Source organism: Myxocyprinus asiaticus, chromosome 11 (genome assembly GCF_019703515.2).
Source record: "Myxocyprinus asiaticus isolate MX2 ecotype Aquarium Trade chromosome 11, UBuf_Myxa_2, whole genome shotgun sequence".
NCBI lineage: Eukaryota > Metazoa > Chordata > Actinopteri > Cypriniformes > Catostomidae > Myxocyprinus > Myxocyprinus asiaticus.
In genome coordinates this window covers 48,755,001-48,773,829 of record NC_059354.1, presented here as the reverse complement: position 1 = coordinate 48,773,829, position 18,829 = coordinate 48,755,001, and the positions used below count along the sequence as shown (strand labels likewise).

At 37.3% G+C, this 18,829-nt stretch overlaps 1 protein-coding gene across 2 annotated transcripts in view; it reads right to left on the bottom strand.

Moving 5' to 3' along the window:
- LOC127448270 (RNA-binding motif, single-stranded-interacting protein 1-like) overlaps positions 1-18,829 on the bottom strand; it is a 95,097-nt gene that overhangs the window by 24,313 nt on the left and 51,955 nt on the right. For both annotated transcript variants that reach the window (XM_051710680.1, XM_051710681.1), the window contains exons 3-5: positions 17,021-17,079; positions 8,809-8,900; positions 111-268 (exon numbers count right to left, since the gene is read on the bottom strand). In XM_051710680.1, the coding sequence (XP_051566640.1) occupies positions 111-268; positions 8,809-8,900; positions 17,021-17,079 (309 nt within the window). The remainder of the gene's footprint in view (positions 1-110; positions 269-8,808; positions 8,901-17,020; positions 17,080-18,829) is intronic.

The window sequence follows — 18,829 nt, the reverse complement described above, 5'->3', positions numbered from 1 at the left end:
CTACGTTTTGGCACGTTACACTAACGTCAAGACAAACTGTGCAATCGTTGGAATAAGTTTAGTTCCCACACCATATATTGTCTGACACAAAGATCTTGGCAAGGCCTCACCTTGCAAATCCGACCCCTCGGCTGGCACCGTTGGCGTCGCGCAGGACACGTGTGGAGACTACATGTCCGAAGGGCTTCAGCATGCTCTCTAACTCCTGCTCATCCATAGACAGAGGGAGGTTAGAGATGTAAAGATTAGTGGGGTCCTGTTCCTGTTGCTAGAGAGAGAGAGAGAAAGAGGGAGAGAGAGGGGGGAAGAGAGAGAACTGATTTAGAAAATAAACACACCAAGTATGAGTTTTTGCAGTTTGATTTTCGCAGCATAGGGTGATTTTCTTTCCAGTTATAAGCCGAAATTTTGACTCTCCTCAGTTTACTACAAAAAGCACTTAATTATTCAGTAAAATAAATAAAACTTCATTTAGAGATGGGAGTACTTTTACAGGCAACACTTCTGATTATTGACATGATTGCTGGGTAGAGTTTGCTCCGTATAAACAGTCCCTTTCTGGTATCCTTGGGCAAATCATGCAAAAATTACAGGGTTTACCAGCTTTAGTACGTGGTCATAACTTGAAGATTAAAGACCGAATACAACTTTAACTATTTTGTTTAAAAAAAAAAAAAAAAAGCCTAAAGCTTTTTATTCAGGTAAAAAAATTTAAAGTTAAAGAGGGTGAACTTTATCATTTAACTGAACTGTGCAGATGCATTTTAGACATGCTTTGTTTTGTGCTCATGCACTAACAATATTTACTTGAACTGCTCAGGCAATGCCAATGGAACGACCCATTTTAGAGGTAGACAAATTTACAATGCAAGAAAAATTCTCTAAGGTTAAAATAGATGTACAATAAATCCTTAAACTAAAAACACATATCAGGATTCATTAATTAGGCCTGTTGGGGGGCCTGGGTAGCTCAGCGAGTAAAGACGCTGACTACCACCCCTGGAGTCACGAGTTCGAATCCAGGGCGTGCTGAGTGACTCCAGCCAGGTCTCCTAAGCAACCAAATTGGCCCGGTTGCTAGGGAGGGTAAAGTCACATGGGGTAACCTCCTTGTGGTTGCTATAATGTGGTTCTTGCTCTTGGTGGGGCGCGTGGCGAGGTGTGCGTGGATGCCGCGGTAACACGCTCATATGTTGTAGATACGTAGGCTAGAAAGCTATAAGACCTTACTATATCAGTAAAAACCATATATGAACATATATTTCATATATTAGAGTTTTGCATATATTGCCATTTTCAGATTCGTACTGTATTATGTACTTCATATTCTAATCACATTTTACTATACAACTAACTGGGATTTTAAGCAAATGTAGAAATGCCTTAAAGGAATAGTTCAATCAAAAATGAAAATTCTCTCATTATTCACTTACCCCGACACCATCCCAGATGTATATGACTGTTTTGATTCAGCAGAACACAAATTAAGATTTTTAGAAGATGATAGAGCTCTGTCAGGGCCTTATAATGCAAGTGAACGGGCGCCAGCAATTTGACGGTCCAAAAGTCACATTTAGGCAGCATAAAAGTAATCCACACGACTCCAGTTGATCAATGAATTTCTTCTGAAGCAAATCGATGAAAGGCGGAGAAGACAAGGCGGAGACGCTTACTATGGAGATGATAGAATGATAACTGTGCATTTGGATATGTTGTGACTGCTTCAAGCTTTTCAAACATTTGTTTTGCCACTGTCAAACATGAAGGAAATCCCTCAGATTTATGGTTTATGCTGAAAATTTCTGGAAATTATACAAAATTGCAAGCTACCACAATAATGCAGAGATTGGTCGAATTTGCAAGATTTACTGCAATCGCAAGATCACAAAATCCTGGAGGGACTGGTTATAGTAAAACAGGTGTTATGGGAAATAGGAGGTGCTAATGCTCACACCTGTGTCAACAGACCTGTAAAGAGCCACAAATCTTATCATTCAGGTATTCCGTTTGTTCACACACTACTGCAGCTCCCGTCACAGTTTACACATACTTAATCAGTTAACGGGCAAAACACCTGGGCGGCAGAAATCACTAGCCCTCCACAACTGTCTGTCTGCTCTTTAGAGTACAGTTAAAATGTTTGAACATGTCAAAAAGAGCTCCGTTCCAAAACTTGGAGCTGCTTTGCTGCCTACTGCCAACATTGTCAGCATCATAACCGAAACAGACCCTTATAAGTGTTTGATTTTAACTGGCACCACATAAATAGCGCTATTCATGTGAAGCACATTGGAGACTTGACACAAAATTGCAATTGATTTGCTGTTAGCATGTTGCTAAGCTAATTACGCATTATTGCAATTTCACAATTTCACTATAGCCACTGTTACCAGGAGTGCTTTCTTTGTTCTTAAACGTTTCGCAAGAACATGAAGAGGCGAATTTATAAATTAATGTAGTGATTAAATATTTTGCTGTCGTCAACAAAGCCACACGTTACGATTGTTGCCACAGAATCTAATAATTTCCGAGGTCAGAGTATACAAACAGCTCTGAGTAGAATCCAACACGACATCAACGCACCACTATTATTAGCATAAAATTCATAAAACACACATATATTGGTTAAAATGGTACATTTATAATTAGACTGAACTATTTATCAATATTCATATAAATCTATTTATTATCTACATTTCTCTTGATTCATCAGCCATGTCACAATGCATAACACAATTGCATTCTCCACGAAGGATACAAGCAACAAAATAGAGCCCCTAATAGCAACACTGAGAATGCAATGTGTATTAGAACACAACGAAAACCAAAACAGAGCTTGAATGGCTAAATTTGCGTTGACGTACTTGCGTAGAGCATGCTACTAGCCTTAAAATGCTGTCTAGGTAGGCAGCTCACAAGGTTTCGAAACAAACCTTTCTAAACAATCTACCGCTTTCAAAGTCAGTTAACAATGCTTTGTTGGCAAAGCATTAAAATACATTCACAGTGCAGGTGTGTAAAATATATAAAAGAGGTTAAAGTGGAAACGTGACTCCCTGTCTTGATTCTCTAGCTAACAGACAGTCAGCAGAAATATTAATGAGCCGCTGATTTGCATGTGGCTCTCGGCGGCCCCCTTCCAAACGCTTACCGATTTTCAGCCATAGTTTCCCTTTCGTCAGCAGTAACACACACACACACACACACACACACACACACACACACACACACACACACATATATATTGGTGCAGCTATCATTATGAGGACTCTCCATAGATATAATGATTTTTATACTGTATGAACTATAGATTCCATCCCCTAACCCTAACCCTACCCCTAAACCTAACCCTCACAAAAAACTTTCTGCATTTTTACATTTTCAATAAAACATCGTTTAGTATGTTTTTTTAAGTGATTTGAATTATGGGGACCCTAGAAATGTCCTCAAACCACATTTATAGCATAATACCCTTGTAATTACCAGTTTGTATCCTAAAAAAAAAAAAAAAAGTCCTCATAAACCACTTAAACCTGCGCGCACGCGCGCACACACACAGAGAGAGAGAGAGAGAGAGAGAGAGAGAGAGAGAGAGAGAGAGAGAGAGAGAGAGAGAGAGAGAGAGAGAGAGAGAGAGAGAGAGAGAGAGAGAGAGAGAGAGAGAGAGAGAGAGAGAGAGAGAGAGAGAGAGAGATATTCTCCTCTGGGACAAAACAGCCCCTACATTAATATTCATTAAAATTCTACTGCGTTAAATCTCACCCTGAAAGAGACGAAGGAAAAATGAGCAGAACAAAGAGACGACAGCAGAGAGGCGGACTGGATTACTAAAGTAATACGCTGACAGAAAAATTCAGCATAGCACTATTAGTGAACACAGGCAGAGGCCTGGCTCGAAGCTGAATAACCCAAAGAAGGGCGTTCCATCATGGGCGATGGAGGGAAGAGGAAACTGGGGGGTGGAGATCATAAAGAGCCATCAGGGTCAATCCTGTTACACAGTACATTTTCATGCCACCCTCATATGTGCCTTAATATACTAGTATAAAAATCAAAAGATGGTTAAATAATATCAAAATGAACATCAAGTTGACATCTTCATGTGGGCAATGACTAACTTAATCAGCTCTTTATTTCCATCCTGTTAATTTCTTGCTTTTAAGTTATAAAAAGTTTAAATGCCTGAGTTTGACCAGGGCATATTTCTTAAAAGTCTGGTATACCCATTTATTGAAATGCCTCCTTAAATTTAAACTAAAACTTGGTAAAAATATTGATCTTTATTTAACCGATCCTGATACTGATTCTTAAAAATACCAAGATCAATTATTTACTCCACTCGTTAATATGCGCTCAACCAAAACACTTGTCTAAGACGCTCACTGAATTGCTGCTATTCTTAAAGAGACAGTACTGTTTTAGCACTTGTGTATTTAGCCATTCAAAAATGTTGGGTCACTTGACTGAAATGTTTCTCGTAATCTTAAAACCTTGTGATCCAAGGCGTATGCTTAAATGTTTGAAATTAGTTTTGTAGACAAAAATATAATTGTGCAACCATATTATAAAACTAAAATTTAATGAAAAAAAAAAAAAAGGTTTTGAACCAAATTATTTGGACCAAATAATAAAGAAAAGCAGTCAATAAGTGCCCAACATATATGGGAACTCCTTCAATACTGTTTAAAAAGCATCCCAGGGTGATACCTCAAGAAGTTGGTTGAGAAAATGTCAAGAGTACATGTCTGCAAATTCTAGGCAAAGGGTGACTACTCTGAAGATGCTAAAATATAACACAGTTTTGATTTATTTTGGATTTTGTTTAGTCACAACATAATTCCCATAGTTCCATTTATGTTATTACATAAATAAAGAATAATAAAGAATGAGTAAGTGACCCCAAACTTTTGACCGGTAGTGTAGATACAGTATACAAACACAAACACACACACACACACCCCCCCAAACACACATGCAATGCAATTTATTCATTTACTGATGGAACACGCACTTTAAAAAAAATCTAAAATGTTAACAAAATGATGAAAAACTAATGATTAAATAAAATGTGTAAAATTAGGCTAATATTTTCATAATCTACCAAGTTAGAAATTCGCCTGTATAATTAACAGCATTATTACATGGCTCTCTGGAACACACGATTCTGATTGCTCAATGGCGCCATCTAGCACTCTGATATTTCTCAGTAAGAACCGCACATTCAAGTATCACACCGCTCATCCAGGTATCTGAGCCATCTTTACTAATTGTCGGATCACAGTGCAATCCCTACAAGTAAGCTAATAAAATAATTTCCACTCGAATCAATGTTTCATGTCCATTTATTTATTCATTTGGCAAGTAGTCTTGTAGTAGGCTGGATAATGAGCAGTCAGACAGTAATTTTCACAAAACAAACACCAACAGAACTCTGACGCAAATCGGAGGTGGATTTCAGTTGTTCAGCAATTTATTTCTTCTCACATATTTACACAATTTCAGTGCAATTCAATATTTTATGTCCATGTATTTATTTATTTGGTTAGTAGCTGTGTAGCATAATAAGCGGGATGATGTACAGTCAGTCAGTTGTTACTGCAAAATAAACCACTTCAGGGTGATATAAGACCCATCCGCTTTGCGTCAGGATCCTGATCAACCTGTCAGGGTTTATTTTGCGATAACTGGTTGACTGTACATTATCCCTTACTTAGCTGAGACCATTTCTTTCATATGTAGCCTAAGCAAAATGGACATTATAACTGAAATACATCCATATGAATCGAATCAAAATCCGAAATCGAATCAAAAGCTAAATCTGTATTAATACCCAGCCCTACTTTCAACACAAGCATATTCATTTTTTAAAAGTTACAGTGCTTAAAAGGTTATGCATAACTGCATCTCCTTTTGCGTTCCACATAGGAAAGGACAGTCATACTTGGAACAACATCAGGGTGAGTAAAAGATGACAGAATTTGAGGTGAACTATCCCTTTCAAAAATATAGAGCGGTCAAGAATGACATTGTCTATATAGCATCGCAAATAGCTCAAGGGTGAGGACTAAAACGCTGACATGGCTTTTAAACAGAATTATCCTGGATGAAATTTTATTTGACCAATAACAGACAGAGAAACGCATTTGAAAGCACTGCAAGTATGAGGTTCCAAATGAACACATTTTGTCAAGTGAAGTAAACTCGTACAGATACCCCCCCACATTAAAAAACAACAGCAGGTGCATGAGGATGAGTAAATAATTACAGAATTTTCATTTTAGGTGAACTATTCCTTTAAACATCCCATCCGGATTTGATTTCTGTGCACGCATGTGTCTCCTGCTAACAATTAACTCAACATTTACCATGTGACCTCAACAAAAAATAGCACGCACTACGTGTGCAAGTGTGTGTCAGACACAGATGGAACGAGAGAAAGAGACAGAAAAAAAGAATGTGTATACGTGACAAAATGCAATATGTACAGTATATGAAGGAGAAAAATAAACTTTGGCTATATTCAGAATAGGATGCTTCCATACAACTCTATTTCTGCAGAATGCAGCACTGAATTCTTGTGACAAAAATGTTACATATTACTCCTGCTAAGTTTGAAGCATTTAATGTATCATATAATGTGTTCCATTTCACATTCTATTTTTAAAAACAGTAGGCAGTATACAGTATAAGACAGTATTCCATTAAGAATATATCCAATGACTTTTATGAGCACACAAGGCCATGCCACTGGGTTACTCTAAGGGTTTCCTGTCTAACATATTGATGTTGAACCATCTGTTTATATCATAAACAAGGTGAAAGAAAGATACATCCAAGGACAACACGCCAACACGTCGAAAACAGAATGAGAGCATGAAAAATCTCACATAAAACACGAGCGAGTTCACGTCTCATTTAGTGCACACAGCTCATGGGTGTCCGTTTAATTCTGATTTCCATAGACTATATCAGCATAAAATGTGTTCATGCATACGCTTCAAGAACATCACAAGGGTTTGCTTAAAGGGAGAGTTCACACAAATATTTCACACACCCTCATGCCATCCCAGATGTGTATGACATACTTTCTTCTGCAGAACATAAATTAAGATTTTGAGAAGAGTATTTCAGCTCTGTAGGTCCATACAATGCAAGTGAATGGTGACCAAAACTTTGAAGCTCCAAAAAGCACATAAAGGCAGCATCAAAATAATCCATATGTCTCCAGTGTTTAAATCCATGTCTTCTGAAGTGATCCAATCGGTTTTGAGTGAGAACAGACCAAAATATAACTTTTATAACTCCGTATATTTTGCCATTGCAGTCTCTAGGCACGATCATGATTTCAAGCTCGATTACACTTCCTACTGCTTGATGCATGGGCAGAGCACTAGATGGCGCTATAGGAAGTGTAATCGAGCTTGAAATCACGATCACCAAGGAGTCTGCTGTCAAGATTTATAGAGAAATATTAGTTACATTTTGGTCTGTTTCTCTCCCCAAAATGATTGGATTGCTTTTGAAGATATGGATTTAACCACTGGAGTCGTATGGGTTACTTTTATGCTGCCTTTATGAGCTTTTTGGAGCTTCAAAGTGTTGGTCACATTCACTTGCATTGTATGGACCTAAAGAACAGAAGTATTTGTTCTGCAGAAGAAAGAAAGGCATACAAATCTGGGACGGCATGAGGGCGAGTAAATGACGAGAATTTTCATTTTTGGGTGAAAAAAATATATAAAAATATATATAATTAAAAAATAATAATTTAAAAAAAAAAAACTTCTGTCATCACTTACTTACCTCTTGTTGTTCCATAGCATTATCACATTCTTTCTTAAAACACAAGGTGCAAATATTGAAGAATATACTGGCTGTTCTTATTAAAAATCTAATTTAAATAATTGAACTATTTTATTGATACTGCTCAGTAACTGAATTAATTATATTTATAAACAAGATTCAATGCTGCCTTACAATTTGTCCAAAAGAAGGCAACATAATCATCCAGCCTAATATATGGAACAGTCTTTGCTTGGGAAGCACGCTAATGATGCCTTCAAATGCTATCTAGGTAGTGTGCTTACTATGTTTTGAAACAGAGCCACCGATTAACATCACAGAGAACAAGGGAGCGGATTGAGACACACCCTGACTGAGACTCGGCTTTTATAGTGCCTTAGTGTCGAGGCTTCAGAGAAGCTGTTACCAAGACAACCTCCAATTATTTACTTCCTTTTCTTTAGCGCAGGAATGTAAACTACCTTGTTGCTATTCGCTGCCATGCTTCTGGACGCCACCTCCAATGCCAGGGTCAGATAACTTGTCGTTTTACACGTTTTGGTTGACATTCAGGCCAATGAAAACTTCTGTGCACTCTAATTAGTCATTTTTCTTTTTTACATGAACACTATCCATGAAATAAAAGATACAACTTTTAGAGAGACTGCTGTGAAAATGTGCTTAATTGTCATGAAATTGTAATGGTATCAAAAACATGCTTTATTTATTTTATAAAATTGTTTTATTTCTTCTTTCAATTTTGAGGTAAGATATGACACAGACCTGTTCTGGAAGGTTTCGTGAGATTCACCCATACCTTTCTTTCTTTCCTGTATATCATGCATGTCTGAATTATAACACCTATAAGGGTGTGGCTTTGTCTATGTGAACATAACACACTTATACATTCACACTGGTAAGCACCTGCCTCTGACATCATGCACAGTCAACTGACGTCACAGGGATTTGGTTAATTGTGTCAGTGCGGGTGACAATAAGAATAGGTGTGCACAGGTGTGATCTTACCTTTGCCATCTGTGCTTGAACTCCACTGCTCTTCAGAGCGCTGACGGCTTTCTGAGCTGCAGCCGGGCTGTCAAAATCCACAAAGCCATACCCTGCGAGTAAAAACATAACACGAGCTTAGATACAACTTTCATACAGACAACATACACTCAGGTGGTATTGTACTAAGCTGCAGTAATAGGGTGAATCTCATGACAAACGTGACAAAAGAGGGCCGCCAAGGGGTAAAAAAATACTTTCAATCTTTATAATATCTTGTGGCTGTAGTAAAATGGAAATTTTAAAAGGCAATTATTTAATTTTGTCTTTTTTGGGGGGATTTTTCCCCTTTTTCTCACAATTTGGAATGCCCAATTCCCAGCGTGCTTTTTTAAGTCCTCGTGGTCGCATAGTGATTCGCCTCAGTCCGGGTGGCGGAGGACGAATCCCAGTTGCTTCCGCGTCTGAGACCGCCAACCCGCGCATCTTATCACGTGGCTTGTTGAGCGCGTTGCCACAGAGACATAGCGTGCGGAGGCTTCACGCCATCCACCGCGGCAACCACGCTCAACTCACCATGCGCCCCACCGAGAGCGAACCACATTATAGCGACCACAAGGAGTTTACCCCATGTGACTCTACCCTCCCTAGCAACTGGGCCAATTTGGTTGCTTAGGAGACCTGGCTGGAGTCATAATTTTGTCTTTTTAATATCATGCTTACTATTTGTTTCTCACACTGTATAAATGGGTCTTTGTAAATAAAAACTTAGGGCTTTCGATTTAACACGTAAATTTAGTGTGATTAATTATATAAGAAATAACGAGTAAAAAAAATGGGAAATTAATCATGCCCCCTGACGCGTATGTAAACTCCATAATAAAAGTACCATATGAGCAAATCAAGCTTGAAGTACATGTTTTAACGAGCGACGTCAACAGGTGGCAGCATATGGAGTTATATGTGTGCCACAATTCTGCGTGCACAAAATTATATATATTTACACTGGTGGCCAAAAGTTTGGTATAATGTACAGACTTTGCTGTTTCGGAAGAAAACTGGTACTTTAATTCACCAAAGTGGCATTCAACTGATCACAAAGTACAGTCAGCACATTACTGATGTAAAAAACAGCACCATCACTATTTGAAAAAAGTCATTTTTGATCAAATCTAGACAGCAGCCATCACTCCAACACCTTATCCTTGAGTAATCATGCTAAATTGATCATTTGGTACTAGAAAATCACTTGCCATTATATCAAACACAGCTGAAAGATATTTGGTTCATTAAATTAATCTTGTGTTTGTCTTTGAGTTGCCACAGTATGCAATAGACTGGCATGTCTCAAGGTCAGTATTAGGTCAAAAATGGCAAAAAAGAAACAGCTTTCTCTAGAAACTCATCATTCAATCATTGTTTTGAGGAATGAAGGCTATACAATGCTTGAAATTGCCAAAAAACTGAAGATTTCATACAAAGGTGTACACTACAGTCTTGAAAGACAAAGGACAACTGGCTCCAACAAGGACAGAAAGAGATGTGGAAGACCAGATGTACAACTAAACAAGAGGATAAGTACATCAGAGTCTCTAGTTTGAGAAATAGATGCCTCACATGTCCTCAGCTGACAGCTTCATTGAATTCTACCCGCTCAACACCAGTTTCATTTACAACAGTAAAGAGAAGACTCGGGTGCAGGCCTTATGGGAAGAATTGCAAAGAAACAGTTGTGAAGTACAGTATTCCTTGTATGTCTATAATCCGTGGGGTAAATATCTTTAGTAATGATAACTGCATACAGTATATAAAGTGTGTACTGAACTTGGAGCATTGTGCCTGTTGGCTCTTTTTCTACATTAACACTGAGATGATCATGGTTGCTGTAGCTACATCAACTGTCCAATCGCAGAGCGCTTGTAAGCAGCTTCTAATAGCCAATCCTGACGTAGGAGGCGGGACTTGTCAGAATACAGTTGGAAAAGCAAACGAGCAGTCTAAAGTTCTGAGCGCATGCAGACGGCATACGAGGAGAGAGAACGAGTGAGATCTTGCACACGCAAAAAATTTATTAATCTTTGCAAGAAGATACATTGCTTCACAAAACTTAATTCAAGCAGCGTACAAAATAACTTTTTGTACACTCAAAATATCATCTTGCACGTGCAAAATATCTTATTGTGTGCACAGAACATTTTTGTGCACTCAAAGTATAATTTTGCACGCTCCAAATACAATTTTGCACGCACAGAATTTTGGCACATATGTAACTCCATAGCAGTGCGCCTCAAAAAACCTCACAAGCAGCACTGACGCACAATTTAATTTGACAGCCCTAATAAAAATATTTAGATACCTTTATATTTTTTAAAAGGGGTTCTTCACAAGGAGGACCATCATATTTGGGGGTCTATGGCATCAAAAAGTTTGAAAACCCCTGATTTAGAAAATCCAAAACCAATATGAATTTTTTAATGACCGATGGCAATACACTAAAAAAAATACTTTATCCTATTTTTAAGATTTACGCATTTCTATTTCATGACAAAATTCCATCAAATTAAATTGCGCAATGTTCAACAAAATGAAATTAATAAATCTTAAATCTTTATTTTATTTTATTAAAGACTACTCAAGTTCAATTGGTCGAATTTTGTTATGAAATTGTAATGCGTAAACTTAAAATAAATTTAAGTGCAGGAAAACTAGACTTTTTTTTATTTATTTTTTAATTACCATAATCATTAACAATAAAATATTTTCTAATTGCTCACCACTTTATCAAAAAATAAAGCTATAAAAATATTTTTTTTTAAATTATCTTGTTATCCTGCTGCCACTGGTCAGTGAAAATAAGCGCATAAGCGCATGTATTTAGAAAGAGTGTGTAGAGCTTAAAAGTCTGGTTCCGGAAGTAAAAATTACATTCATTTTCTCTATAGACGAAAACAGTTTTAACGATAACTTATAAACCTTTAAAGACAGACCTACCATGAGCTCTGAGGTTGTTAGATGGAATATGCCTCTGTGGAAGCCACCAGTCCGCAATATTTCAACTTAATTTTTGAATTTTAATGTTAAATTGCAGCATTTCTGGTCAAGAACTACACTACCGAAGATCCTGAGGTGAAATCCACCAATCAGTGAATCGCGACAAACGAACTGCAGCAAAAGAGCTATGTAGCAACCGCCCACTCCCATGATGCACCGTGAATGAATCAAACTCTCAAAACTACTTATATATTTGTATATACCTGAATATTTTCTAAATATACATTAAAATATACTTTTTCTAAACTTATAGTCAGCAACCAGTGCCAGTTTGGGGTCTCGAGTGTATATTATCTCACCCTGTTTGACTAAGTGTGTTGAGTCATAGATCGCAAAGGCCAGAGTAAGAGAGCTGCTCCACTATCAGTGTTTGCTTCCTCTAATGAGAACAATTAAATGGATGTGAGGATACTGATCCAAGATAAGTAGTTCGGCCCCTCCCTTCCACCTTGTCTGCTATATTTAATCAGTGAACAGGTCAAACCACAAACACAGCCAGCCTAAAACATCCTGACTACTACCACAAATATATTTGTGACATACAGAACAAATACAGGCTTGTAAAATGCAGCTAGGATCTATCTGTTGACAGAATGATGGTTATGTACATTTCACAGAAATGTTGTTGAAATATCAGATAAAAATGTTCAGATTTAAAGGCACTGAGTGTGATTTTTTCCACTCTCCTATCCCAGCTGTAAGCCATTCATAGCTGATTTTAGAATAGGGATGTAGACAGTTAACTGGTTAACCACTTTGTTCGACTAATTATATCAGTAAAAAATATTAACAGAGAGGCTAACTCAAAAAAATTACAGAGAAGTAATTTGATGGGTTTAACACATAGGGCATGTTATGCACACATACACGTAAAATTTTAGCTTCCTCTCAGTCTGAATAACATGGAAATATAGTGGCATAATTCCATCCGTGAAGACATGTTCCGATGCAAATTGTAAAATAGGACTTTAAAGTTTAGTAGTAGCATGAGTACACTGTGGTACCATATTAAAAAACAAACATTTGCAACATCTAAGAGCATGTGTTTATAGCCTCGCATTTCACTTATGTTAAACTGCTACAAGTTATCGTCTCGTAGGTTAATTTGGCACGCAAGCGATCCATTCAATAATTGTTAAGAAATATAAGATGGAAATATACTGTTGTTCATTCAGATGGTGATGTAATAACTATTGCTAAATATGCACATCTGTCATGTAAGCCTGTTTTGTTTCAGACACTTTAGAAATTTTTCATGCCTGTTTGGCCACTTGTTTGGTTCACGGCTTATAAGTACACCGGTTAATACTGGCGGTTACTTGGTTAAAAGATTTTGCCAAATTTGCATCCCTATTTTAGAGGTTGACCGACAGTGGATTTTGCCGATACCGATAACTAAGGTGGTGGAAAAGGCCAATAACCGATTAATCGGCCGATCAGTTTTAAAATCGATACAGTATATAGAATGTTAAAAAAAAATTTAGTTAGTCTTTCCTTACTAGGACGGGCACAGACATAGACACTACAAGAGTCCAAAATGAAAACAATCCCAGATGTAGTTTATCGTTCAACCAAAAAAAAAAATCTAAAAATAAATTTGTGCATAACCTGGGACTTTTAACTATCAACTAGCCCAAACACATAAGGGACTCTTATTTTAAAACAATTGAGACTTGGCTCCATTAAAATGGTCTATATTTAAGTATATACCAAATTACTTTTTACAGCCTACATATTCACCATATGAAGAGTGTTGAATATACTTCACCAGATTAGATTTAATTAGAAATAAGGTTTATTTTTATTAACAAGATATGAAGTTGGAGACACGATGTACATGTTCTGATGTTGGACGTTTCCATATAATTGCATTTTTATTTGCATGCCCTCTCTTTAATTTAAAACTAATCTAAATCTAATCAAGATAACAAAATATGCACTGAAGTGAAGATAAAAATGTGGATAAATATAGTAAATTATGAAAGATTTACGCTGGCTACCACCCCTGGAGTTTGCTAGTCCGAATACCAGGGCGTGCTGAGTGACACCAACCGGGTCTCCTAAGCAACCAAACTGGCCCGGTTGCTAGGGAGGGCAGAGTCACACGGGGTAACCTCTTCATGGTCGCTATAATGTGGTTTGTTCTCGGTGGGGTGCGTGGTGAGTTGTGCGTGGATGCCGCGGTGGATGGCATGAAGCCTCCACATGTGCAATATCTCCACGGTAACGTGCTCAACAAGCCACGTGATAAGATGCGCGGATTGACGGTCTCAGACGTGGAGGCAACTGAGATTCGTCCTCCGCCACCCGGATCGAGGTGAGTCACTACGCCACCACAAAGACTTAAGTGCATTGGGAATTGGGCATTCCAAATTGGGAGAAAAAGGGGAAATAAAATCCACAACCAAAAAAATAAAATAAAAAAATAAAATGAAAGATTTTGATTCACATATGATGGTGTTTATTTCACCTCAAGAGGCTGCTATTATACAGTAGAATCCTCCGGCGCCAGCCACAGAAAAGGGAGAAAAAAGAAAAAAAACAACACCTTTCGGCAACTATCGGCAAAGATTTTTACAGATAACCGATAGTTCCAAAAAGCATCTAATGGCACCGATTAATCGGTACAGCCGATATATCATCTACCCCTAGTTGATTTTCACAAAAAGTGCAAACACTGTGGAGCTTTTAAAACATTTCTGACCAATGAAAGACTTATGAAATGATTCACTGAAACAGACAGTTTGAATTGATTCTCGTAAATAAATAAAACTCACCAACTTGAACACTGACCATGCTACTGGAGTTTAAATCGGAGACACTAGAAGCCATCTCTGTCTGAAGGATCACTAAATTAGTTCCGACACAAGGATTGATTAAGAAAGAAGCCTGATGACATGTAAACTTCAGGACGAATAAAAAAAGTGCATAAAAATAATTGCAATGTTAAAGATCACCAGCAAAATCATTACAAATATTGTGTAAATATTCAATATACTGTATATTCAAATCAGTGTCAGAATTGATGTTTCACATTAAGGGGCAATGTGATTTCCAAAAGCATTTCTTCCCTTTATGAGAGCATTTTTTTTTTCTTCTAACCATTTAAAACAAATAAACTATGTCTCATCAATGTGCATAACAAGGACCACAATAATATTAAGATCGAGCTTATCTGATCTTCGGAATAAAAACAGAAGAATTCATTATGAGAAAATTTCTTTGCCCCTACATTTTAATCTTTGTTTTGAGACCCCTTAAATTTCTGACCCTGATTAAAATTCACCCAAACCCAATGTGAGTGTTGCGTGCAAACTGGAGTTAGTGATCTATAAGCACACTTGTGATGTGTAAGTGATTATGTATGAATGTGTTTGTTGGATGTGTGTGCGTGCACGCCCTGCTTTGCGTCATTGCACAGCTATGCTGGCGTGGGTGGATCTGGAAACAGATACCCAGTCAGTCACTGCTTCCCAAACCCCTCACTGTTATTCCCATACCGGTGTCATGGTGTCAAGAGCGAGGCCCCTGGGGTTTGTTCCAGGGAAGGTCATGAACCAGAGGGAGTAGATGGCAAGTGTAAAGCAGGATTTGGCTCTGTTCCTGGGCATGGCACCTTTGGGGCATTACTGCCCTGAAGCAAGTGTCTGAGACACACGGCTGTGGATTATTTATGTGTGGAGTAACTTCAGCCAGACCTGAGCAATGAGTGATGAGAGACCTGCTTCACGTCTTGGATCCTCAACCCCGCAAGTGTTTAAACAAGAGCTGACTGGAAAATGTTCAGCTGCAAATGCAAATGTTCTGCATATGACTGAACAATCAACCCAACCCAGAGTCAAACCAGCAAAACAAAACTTTCACTTTCACATTAAACTGCTAAACACTAGGGCTGGGTGATATATTGAATATTCAAGTTACATTCACAATGATTTTGCTGGCGATTTTCAACTAAGCTACATCGTGAATATGTTGATGATTTTAATGTGCTTTCCATTTAGGGCTCTACAGTATTTTAAGAGCACTATGCCTTAAGTGAAGCCCTATGCGATATGTCATACGCACAAAGTGGGCATGGCCATGAAGTTTTGATATTTTTGTGCAAGCATGCTGGTAAAATTGCACGTGCAAAGCGCTAATGGGCTGGTTCAAGTGCAATCTTATTCTGAGATTTTCCTCCTGCATCCTATTATAAATTCTGTTCCCTGTCAAACAATGTTGACACAAAGGAAGAAAGCCTATTCATAAGAATTTGATAGTGTAAATGAACTACGTCCTTGCTGTGAATCTCTCTTGATTTGTCAGCCATCATTCCAGTGTATCCAGTGCAACTAGCTATTTTCTGGAGAAATAGGTCATTGCGCTTTGCGCTACTACATTAACATACAATACACCAATACACATACATCCACAGACAGCACAAACACTCCCACCCACGGTCACTTGCGCTGGTATAAAAATTGCGTTTAGAATTAGCAATCTCGTGAAAATTGGATAAGATGTAGCGCACAGACTTTGCATGTTGCTCTGTGCTTAGCATGATTATGAACATAGAGCCTCTTGTCTTAATGTTTCCTACATGGTTCCCACTCTTTTTGACAAATGAATTTCCTTGACTTCCCCAGGCGCTTGTAATAACTAGACATATTTTTAAAGATCATTTTGGTTCAGACCGATTTGTGAACCGTTTCGACATCACTATGGCTGGCTTTCCTTTACTAAAGAGCAATATGTAGCTCATTAAATATTTTAGAGCAGAGAAAAACTAGAAGAAGAAAAAAAAAAATCACTACAGAAATTTCCATGATCTTTGACATTTTATTAATTTCCGTGACTAACCCAGGCCTGGCAAACACAATTTTTAAATTTCCTGATATTCTCAGGTTTTCCATGACTGTGGGAACCCAGTTTCTAAGGCCAAAATATTAGACTAGTTTTGTTTTGTTTGCATCTCTAATTTAAACTAAATACATGCATAAAACAGGGTTAAATTTAGTACGTTTCATTTCCGTAAATCAGTTTAAGATGGTAGTTTGAATTAACTGATTCAAAACTCTTATTCAAAGACTCATTTGTTACTCAAAAATAGTTGAAGTGGCATTTATGTTGAACACATCTTAGACCAAAACAGCACAGATTTTGAGCCACATGAATCAGAGGGCAGAACAAACACAGTACATACCTTTGCATTTGTTTGTGGTTTTGTCTAAGATGGCCTTTGTTGAAACAATTTTTCCGTACCTGCCAAAAAGGACAAAGATGTGTTAAGAATTTTAAAACACAGACAGAAATGGTACAGCTTTTCCAAGCATTCATGACATCATACCCAAAAAATTGCTTTAAGTACAGATTTATAGTACTGCAGAGAGGATGACACAGAGTATTTTCCATATTTCTTACAAAAGTATATTTATATTTTAAGATGTAGATGTGTGTATTTACTAATATATATATATATATATATACACACTACTTCAAAGAGTTCTCATCAAAAAATCCTCCATGTGCAGCAATGACAGCTTTGCAGATCCTTGGCATTCTAGCTGTCAGTTTGTCCAGATACTCAGGTGACATTTCACCCCACACTTCCTGTAGCACTTGCCATAGATGTGGCTGTCTTGTCGGGCACTTCTCACGCACCTTACAGTGTAACTGATCACACAAAAGCTCAATGGGGTTAAGATCCATAACACTCTTTTCCAATTATCTGTTGTCCAATGTCTGTGTTTCTTTGCCCACTCTAACCTTTTCTTTTTGTTTTTCTGTTTCAAAAGTGACTTTTTCTTTGCAATTCTTCCCATAAGGCCTGCACCCCTGAGTCTTCTCTTTACTGTTGTACATGAAACTGGTGTTGAGCGGGTAGAATTCAATGAAGCTGTCAGCTGAGGACATGTGAGGTGTCTATTTCTCAAACTAGAGACTCTGATGTACTTATCCTCTTGTTTAGTTGTACATCTGGTCTTCCACATCTCTTTCTGTCCTTGTTAGAGTCAGTTGTCCTTTGTCTTTGAAGACTGTAGTGTACACCTTTGTATGAAATCTTCAGTTTTTTGGCAGTTTCAAGCATTGTATAGCCTTCATTCCTCAAAACAATGATTGAATGATGAGTTTCTAGAGAAAGCTGTTTCTTTTTTGCCATTTTTGACCTAATATTGACCTTAAGACATGCCAATCTATTGCATACTGTGACAACTCAAAAACAAACACAAAGACAATGTTAAGCTTCATTTAATGAACCAAACAGCTTTCAACTGTGTTTGATATAATGGCAAGTGATTTTCTAGTAGCAATTAGCAATTTAGCATGATTACTCAAGGATAAGGTGTTGGAGTGATGGCTGCTGTCTAGATTTGATCAAAAATGACTTTTTTCAAATAGTGATGGTGCTGTTTTTTTACATCAGTAATGTCCTGACTATACTCTGTGATCAGTTGAATGCCACTTTGGTGAATTAAAGTACCAATTTCTTTCCGAAACAGCAAAATCTGTACTATATTCCAAATTTGGCCGCCTGTGTAAATTATATATATGCAGATAGAATTACATCTATATATTTTCAGTCTATTGACAATATTTGATTTATGCCTTGATATTTACATATTATTTTAATGTATTTATGCTCTAAATGGTCCAAAAAGTGTGATTATTTCTCCAGAGGACCCATAATTTCGACCAAACACTATTGCCAAGAAAATTTAAAATATTTAATACATTAAAATATTTATCATCATTTTCATTTATCCACCAATAGAACAATGCATCATACTGAGCAGCAATAAACCTACATATATATATATATATATATATATATATATATATATATATATATATATATATATATATATATATATATTTGAATATATGAAAAACACCACACACAGACTGTTCACTTTTGTCAGACTTCGACAGAAACTGATGGTTCACATAAGTGATCAACTTACCAACTGTAAGACCATCTTTGCTACTGATGTTTAAATAAGAGACGCAATCA